The 9385-nt window shown below is 36.5% G+C and overlaps 1 protein-coding gene across 1 annotated transcript in view; it reads right to left on the minus strand.

The window, feature by feature from the left end:
- The window catches only part of tfb2m (transcription factor B2, mitochondrial), a 52986-nt gene that overhangs the window by 3515 nt on the left and 40086 nt on the right, over positions 1–9385 (minus strand). Inside the window, exons 5-7 of the mRNA XM_028796931.2 lie at positions 8470–8618; positions 8294–8383; positions 5351–5407 (exon numbers count right to left, since the gene is read on the minus strand). Of these exons, the coding sequence (XP_028652764.1) occupies positions 5351–5407; positions 8294–8383; positions 8470–8618 (296 nt within the window). The remainder of the gene's footprint in view (positions 1–5350; positions 5408–8293; positions 8384–8469; positions 8619–9385) is intronic.

Here is a 9385-nt window from a genome sequence, read left to right on the forward strand (position 1 = left end):
TATATATATAAAAAATATATGTGTATATGTATATATAATATATCTGTATATGTGTGTATATGTGTATATGTATATATATATGACAGCAACACTCATAACAATGACAACACAATTACATTGATAATCATGTTACGTTATTTTTAAAATGTTTCCTTTACTTTTTCATTACCTCTTTAACACACTACTTCTCCGCTGCGAAGCGCGGGTATTTTGCTAGTTATAAAATATAAAACAAAAAATAAAACAATAAATTGAGATCAAAACAATACTTGCATTTCTATAAACAAATGACTATGACAGCATCACCTTTAACACTAGAATTACCAGAGCCTACGAAAAAACTCGTATATCCGGCCCACCTTAAATCGCTTCTTAAATCCGTTCACACCTCTCCGCCAGCATCCTTTGTCCTCTAAATGTGCTGATAAAAGACAAGCTGCCAGCAGCCGGCTATTCCATCCCCCCACCGACTTAGAACGTGAGCGAAGTTTTCCCAGCTCACGCCTTGATTGATTATGTGGGAGTGAAGTGGAGTTTTACAGTGGAAATAACAGATCATTATTCTAAAGTAATCTGTGTAAACACATTGTTAAAACAGATACTTTTTCATATTTTAGTAATAAATGTTACAAAATGTAGTAGGCATAAACTATAGAATATATAAAGCCCGAGTTCCAAAGATCAAATAAACACTTTCACAAAAGCTTCAAGATTGATTCAACAACTTCTGTGGCGTAGCGCGTTAAGATTTGCCTCTTAGCGCAGAGCAGCATTTCCTTGCCTCACAGACCTGAGTTCGATTCCCCGCTGGGGATGAAGTGTTGCTTTTTTTTTCTTTTCTTTTAAACCTCAAACGGACATAAAATTTATACATTGGTATGCACTGTCAGTTACTGAGATCGTTATATTTTCATGTGGGATGCTCCTTTTCAAATATTTTTTTAACAATTGAGACTGCAATTAACAGGAACAACTGTCCTTATAACTTATTTTTAAGATCCATAACACACAGACAGACAGAGCACTGCGTAATAGAGAGACAGACAGGCAGAGAAGTCACTAGATATAGAAATAAACAGGGAAGCCACGTGTACTGAAAGAAAAAAAGAACAACATGTGCGTTGTCCCTGACTCTCTAAGTAAGATCGGGGGAGGGGTGATGTTAGAGCACCTGCGCTTATTCAGTGCAGCTGGGACAACGCACATGTTGTTCTTTTTTTCTTTCAGTACACGTGGCTTCCCTGTTTATTTCTATATCTAGTGACTTCTCTGCCTGTCTGTCTCTCTATTACGCAGTGCTCTGTCTGTCTGTGTGTTATGGATCTTAAAAATAAGTTATAAGGACAGTTGTTCCTGTTAATTGCAGTCTCAATTGTTAAAAAAATATTTGAAAAGGAGCATCCCACATGAAAATATAACGATCTCAGTAACTGACAGTGCATACCAATGTATAAATTTTATGTCCGTTTGAGGTTTAAAAGAAAAGAAAAAAAAAGCAACACTTCATCCCCAGCGGGGAATCGAACTCAGGTCTGTGAGGCAAGGAAATGCTGCTCTGCGCTAAGAGGCAAATCTTAACGCGCTACGCCACAGAAGTTGTTGAATCAATCTTGAAGCTTTTGTGAAAGTGTTTATTTGATCTTTGGAACTCGGGCTTTATATATTCTATAGTTTATGCCTACTACATTTTGTAACATTTATTACTAAAATATGAAAAAGTTTCTGTTTTAACAATGTGTTTACACAGATTACTTTAGAATAATGATCTGTTATTTCCACTGTAAAACTCCACTTCACTCCCACATAATCAATCAAGGCGTGAGCTGGGAAAACTTCGCTCACGTGCTAAGTCGGTGGGGGGATGGAATAGCCGGCTGCTGGCAGCTTGTCTTTTATCAGCACATTTAGAGGACAAAGGATGCTGGCGGAGAGGTGTGAACGGATTTAAGAAGCGATTTAAGGTGGGCTGGATATACGAGTTTTTTCGTAGGCTCTGGTAATTCTAGTGTTAAAAATTGCACATCTGCAAATTAGATAAAATATAATTATTCAATAATTTTTTGCAATATCATTTATTTTAATTTTTTGCAATAATATCATTTATTTTATCTACTTAAATGGGAGAAATTCACTTATAGGGTCAAAGCCTTGGTACAGTTTGAGTTTACCACAGTAGACTAAAGGGATATAAGAATGTAAAATTTACCAGTCTTCATAAATTTGTACTACTCTTGTTGGTAAAACACATACATCTATCAATACAAACTAACATTTTACTTTATAGATGGCATTACCTGTATTATTTCAAAGTGCACAATTAAAGTTTATCTAATCTAATGCTGTCATCTGATTTCTCAAACTGGGTCAGAGTTTTTAAAGCTGATGCTACACATGTCAATATGTACAACTCTATTATAACTAGTCAACCTTATAATTAAAAATGTGTATTCATATTTTGCCAACCAAGACTGAGGGATAATTCCTGGTGATTTCTGCCAAGCTTTAAAATTTGAGATATCTCCAAAATATATTTGGCTAGTCAAAGATTACAACACACTGTTTTAACATTTACTGTTTTGTACCTTATTCGCATCTTAGATGTTTACAATTATATTATGACCAATTAAAACTTTAAGGATATTTTCATTTCCATTTTCACTAAAGTCACAGACATCTACAGTTCTTTCAATTGGTGTTATTTGTATTTCCATTCTGAGTGGTAAATATTTTAAAACTTCATATACTAGTAATTTAGACTCCTGAATTTCAAATTTTGATCAGTCAAAATGTAAATACAGATATCTAAAATAGAAATTACCAGAAGACATTGAAGGGTAAAAATAATTGTCATACATTTTGACTAGGCATAAATTAATTAAATTACCAACAACTTTACTTGAAAATTTTCATCTTGTCTCTGAATAACTATCCAAACCAGATTATAATATTGCTATCTCAAATCAAGTTCATGAGTTAATCTGGAAGCATCCATAGAAAGAAAACAAAAAAAATCTGGAGTGGTCTCCCCTAGACTTTCTTGTATACTTCGATTTTGGGATAGATATTTGAGGAGTAAACCACAAGTCAATGATTATATTTTTATATATTACGTACATTAAAGTACCATCATCAACAAATCAAATCAAATTAACAATATATTGAACAATTATTCTAAAAGTAAAGTTGAATAAATCGCAGCTGCATGAATAAAAGATAAAGCACCACTTCTGGTTAACGGTAATAGCCCAAAAGTTGATAGAAATCTACATTTTGTACCTAATATTTTTATGCAAAATTTGGTTGACCTAAGTAAATGCGTATTCAAGTTATCGGGTTTATATACATACATATTGTGGCAGACGGCCAGGGCTCTTGCCCCAGCAGGACGCCTGGAACCCAGAAGGACTGGGAGAAGGGCAATACCTCCTCCTGGACGTAAGAGGGCAGCCCCCCTGGATTCAATCAGGACCACGGAGTTGAGAAGCTCAGCCCTGTGGGGGTTCGTGGTCACCACCAGGGGGTGCCTGGATGGTTCCTGAGCCAAAGACAACAGCACTTCCGCCACACCAGGAAGTGCTGCCGGAACCGGGAACCAGATACACCCGGAGTGCTTCCGGGTGCAAGGGCAGCACTTCGCCATACCAGGACGTGCTGCCGGAAGATCATCAGGGAGCACCTGAAGCACATCCGGGTGTGTCATAAAAGGGGCCGCCTCATTCCATTTGGGGAGCCAGAGTCGGGAGGGAGAAGACGGAGCTTGCGAGAGAGGAGTGGAGGCGGCTGATGATAAGTACAAAGGACTGACCCTTGAGATTTGTACACGGTGTTATTGTGTTGTGTATTAAATAGTGCGTGTTTTGTGGACATCTGGAGTCTGTGTCTGTCTATTGCCGGGCTGATCTTTCACAATACACAGACATAATTCCAAAAATTTTATTTTTGGACACAGGGAGGTCTAAAATGTTGAGATTCATCAAAATCTTGACATCGAATCTTTGGACGATTACAATACTTTCCATATACTTCATATAAGATAAAGTAAAAAGCAATACTCAACAGCTGAGGTGTTGAAAACAACTACAGAGATGACTATTTAGAAGTACAGTAATCCCTCGCTATATCGCGCTTCACCTTTCGCGGCTTCACTCCATCGCGGATTTTATATGTAAGCATATTTAAATATATATCGCGGATTTTTCGCTGCTTCGCGGGTTTCTGAGGACAATGGGTCTTTTAATTTCTGGTACATGCTTCCTCAGTTGGTTTGCCCAGTTGATTTCATACAAGGACGCTATTGGCAGATGGCTGAGAAGCTACCTAGCTTACTTTTCTCTGTCTCTTGCGCTGACTTTCTCTGATCCTGACGTAGGGGGATTGAGCAGGGGGGCTGTTCGCACACCTAGACGATACGGACGCTCGTCTAAAAATGCTGAAAGATTATCTTCACGTTGCTATCTTTTGTGCAGCTGCTTCCTGAAACGACATGCTGAACGGTGCTTCGCATACTTAAAAGCACGAAGGGCACGTATTGATTTTTTTATCTGTCTCTCTCTCTCTCTGCTCCTGACGGAGGGGGTGTGAGCTGCCGCCTTCAAGAACTTTGTGCCACGGTGCTTCGCATACTTAAAAGCCAAACAGCCCTATTGATTTGTTTGCTCCTTTGAAGAGGAAGATATGTTTGCATTCTTTTAATTGTGAGACTGAACTGTCATCTCTGTCTTGTCATGGAGCACAGTTTAAACTTTTGAAAAAGAGACAAATGTTTGTTTGCAGTGTTTGAATAACGTTCCTGTCTCTCTACAACCTCCTGTGTTTCTGCGCAAATCTGTGACCCAAGCATGACAATATAAAAATAACCATATAAACATATGGTTTCTACTTAGCGGATTTTCTTATTTCGCAGGTGGCTCTGGAACGCAACCCCCGCGATGGAGGAGGGATTACTGTACACAGACTAAAATCTCTCTAACTGACATGCCATACACTTCTCATATGCAAGTTCCAGCCCTGCCACCTAACCAACTGGTCTAAAGAAGATTCTATAAACCGAAAAGGCTTCTTCTAACAAAGTGTGGAGTCTTTCACCGAGCCTTTGGTAAAAGTTGTTTCAATAAATATTTCAGTAACCTAAGAAATTTTTTTGTTAAACATTTTAAGTGCAATATATAACGTGTACATTTTCATTATGCCACAAGTACAACATAATACTGTAACTATTTATCATATGACTGCTAATACTAATATTCAGTTTACAAATGTATTTGAATGCAGCATATTTTCACCTTAGTATGTACATTTTATGTGCTCTCCTTATTGCTTAATTGAATAAATCAAAACTCATTGGACATACCATGCTTTTTGGAAGCCCTCCATGTTTAGATGATGTTACAAATGATGACCATGGTTCCTGAAAAAAAAAAAAAAGCAACATGTATTCATATCCACCATTTTACTGCTGATTTGTCAAATTTCTATTAAGCATTTTAAAACATATATATTATAAAGTGATAAACACATCCTCCTTACAAATTGTAAATACTAAGGATTACAGGAAGGATGGAGAAGTACAGTAGATAAGGTTTTTAGTCCTCCAAACAGTCATACTAACCTGAAATGAGTGTCCACTTTGATTAAACTACTTTACCTAGACAAAATTAGCAGAGCACATCTTCTACCATTTAGAAAATAAATGAGAATTAGAAATATAAGGTAATGTAATCTGTATAATATTACAGCGATTTAACTGATAAAATGGATGAATGATGAATATATCAATTACATTTTTTTTCTTTTTGGATTGATGATAACATATTTCCTGTTTCAATGCAATGATATCTGGGTTTTTCTTTTCTTTGTCTTACACTGTGGAATTTCAACCACATCCCAAGGAAACATCAAGTTTATGACAAAGAATTCAAAGTACTCAAAGCATGGTTAAGCAGAGCAAGTAAGAAAAGAGAACACAGCTTAAAGGAATACTCCACTGAAAAATATTTTTATATGTTACTTACTCCCTGTACTTTGTAGCATTGGCCAAGAAAAAATTTTAAACTCATGTTTTCATGAAGAATAGAGAGAAAGAAGTTTATGTCAGAGCAACAGTAGCCAGTGCTGTAAGACACACATTATCCGTGTTGCATAATCCACAAGTCTGTTTACCCAGTCACTTGGTCAAGACACGTAAAGTGAACGTTTTTTGCTAAAAATTTGTTAAATAAATACTTCATGAATTTTCAGCGTGAACATAAACAGGAAACCCAAAGGATCACAGGAACTTTTTGAACTGAAGACAGAACTCTTGACTAGGAAATGACAGGCAGAGGCCTTTTTCTCATCCATCACTGCAAAGTACATGGGGGTAAGTAACATATAAAAAAAATGCTAAGTCCACTGACTAGGAAATGACAGGCAGAGGCCTTTTTCTCATCCATCACTGCAAAGTACATGGGGGTAAGTAACATATAAAAAAAATGCTAAGTCCACAACAAATGACTTGTTTGTGCACAAGACAGAAATCGACCCAGTCATGTCAAACCACACTCATGAACACCTACCCACTCCAACTCACTTATAAGTGCCCAGATCTTAGGGACTTGGGAGAACAACTGTTATCCTGAGAGGAAAATGCACACAAACATGCAACCTCCATATAAACAGTGCCCACAATCGCGACCCAGTCATGTCAAACCACACTCATGAACACCTACCCACTCCAACTCACTTATAAGTGCCCAGATCTTAGGGACTTGGGAGAACAACTGTTATCCTGAGAGGAAAATGCACACAAACATGCAACCTCCATATAAACAGTGCCCACAATCGTAATTATAATAGCAAGGAAAATATACAGTGTATTATTTTCCAGATACATTTAAAAAAAATTATACTGTTCAAACTTTTTTTTTATTATGAATTTATTTGATTTTAAAGATTGGAATACAAGGAGTATTGTCATTCTGATCTTACTAAACCTTCTTTGTTTATTTAAATTTATATAAAGTGTGTGATATTTAATTACTGAAGTATGTGTTATTTTTGGTGTTGATCAGCGAATTTTGCCAAAGTGTTATACACAGCAAATTTGCTGTGTTCGCCCTTGTTCATTGAATTATTTACTAATAATATGGTCGGTTTTGGAGAACTTTGCTTCCCCAGCACCCCATGATGCTTTGCACGGCCAGCACAAGATCCCCCAGAGCTGTAACAGCCAACATTGGATGGGACCACTCCCGAGGTATATAATGCTGGTCATTTGCATTACAGACTCAGTGGGACTTAGCTAGTGGTAGAACAGAATTTAAACAGGTTCTCAAAATTTAATTTTTATGAAACATATACAGCATAAATAATGAGTTATCTCTGCTTGTTGCCAAATCTGCAGGTCAATCTTTGAGTTCCAAGGGAAGGAGGGACATACCCTATGCATGCATAATTAGCCACGTGGAGATAAACAAACTTTGAAGGAGCCTGATGCCCTCCCCACCAAACACAGGAGATTCTATGAAATAATACTAATAATAACGAAAGATTTATTACTATTTACATGACGTTTCTATCTTTTTGATAAAAGAAATGCAAAGCATCAGCACAGACAATTTAGAGAGCCTTCAGTGCGACTTCAAAAAACAGAAAGAGCCACCAGCTTCAATCATGGCACATCACTTTGAATTTTCTGCCTTTAAAAGATCTATGTATTTTTTCTGACTTTTAACTATGATTTTGGAATTTCTGCTTTGTTTTGAAGAAATATATGATTGTGCATCTCTGACTGCTTTCTTTCTTCTTTGATCTCCCAGAGGCACGGTGGTGCAGTGGTTGGCACTGCTGCCGCACAGCTCAAGTCACCTTTTTGGCCATAATAATCTGTCTAGTATAGTTTGCCGAAATTTTCCTAGCCCTCAGGGACACTTTAAAGACGACTGCATCCAGTGAAGTCTCTTGATTTGCCCAGTTCGGCGATATTCGCAAACACCTGCGTGATTTCTCCAAACCCAAGGTGAAGCAAACACCATGGCGTTCACTCATCACTAGTTATTTATTTATGTTAATGTGACAAACACTAAATTGGTTAATTATAATGGTTAAGCCTTCTCTAAATTACAGAACTGCTATTGCATTCATTTGTTTTTATATTGCATTTGACTGTTGTCTCTCTTGTAAGTAATGTAAGCTACATAACCATTAAAATATCAAAATTATTTATTAAAAACAAGTATAGTGAAAAACAATTAGAAAATAATTACCATTGATACAAATATACCCAATACAACCTCTACAAAATAAAAGCACTTACCTTATGAAGTACCTCTATGTCACAAGCAACCTGCCATAGAACACTGAGCGCTTGATAGTGTCTCATATTCCCAGGTTGGGCAGTCATTTTCTATTAAATAAAGTATACTTTAAAATTTATAAAAATTCCCATTAAACCTTAAGACTGAAAACAGTTACAAAAAATTAATCACATACCGTGTATTCGTTTTCACTAATGAACATATTCATCTCAACTCTGCCATATCTGAATATTGACAGACATTCAAAGAGGGCATAAATGAGTCTCCAAAGCAAATTTCTTTCATTTCTTTGTGGGAGCATCCCAACCACTTTAATAGGAATATCTAGAAGAAAAAGAGAAAAATAAATAAATTGACAAAGCTGATATTTTATTAACAATTTGTGTTACTAACCATCAGTTTTTCCATTTAAAAAACTACACAAACTACACCTAAACATTTTCTGAATAGTGTGAGAAGCACAAAAATGGTAACAATTTCTGATAGAAGTCACAAGTGAGTAGTGCTGCCATGTCATATGGACTGAACCCCCCTTTTCATTTTCTGACTTGGGTATCTTCTGTGAGGAGTCTAAGTGTAATTTGGTTGTGCAGGCTTCCTCCTCAAAGTTTTATCCTGTTTTTCATGCTAGTGTCAGGAGTAATTGATGAAAGACACATTAATTCCATGATACAGTTTACAATATGTCTAACTCTAAAAATAATTCCAAAATAACCCCATTTCTGCATGCAAATTATCAATCCACGTTTACCTGGAATCAAACAAACAACAAATGGCTTAAGTAGCCTAATACTGCAAAATGTAGAGTTGAGGAATACTTCTTTCTCCATTACACAATTCATTATTCTACATTTCCACCATAAAATGTACTCGATTAATGAAGAGTATGATAAATTTGAGGCTGAGAAAAGTGGCAAAACTTTCTGGACTATAGCATGTTACATAACCTTGTAGACATACCGGATTCCATGAAGAAATTAATTTTGGCTTCTTCATGTTTTTTCAATTGCATGACTTTGATTGCCCTTTACAACTACAATGCAGTCTTGCATCATGTGGACTTGCATGTATACTCTATTTGTTGGTACTTT

This window comes from Erpetoichthys calabaricus, chromosome 3, assembly GCF_900747795.2.
Source record: "Erpetoichthys calabaricus chromosome 3, fErpCal1.3, whole genome shotgun sequence".
Classification (NCBI taxonomy): Eukaryota; Metazoa; Chordata; class Cladistia; order Polypteriformes; family Polypteridae; genus Erpetoichthys; species Erpetoichthys calabaricus.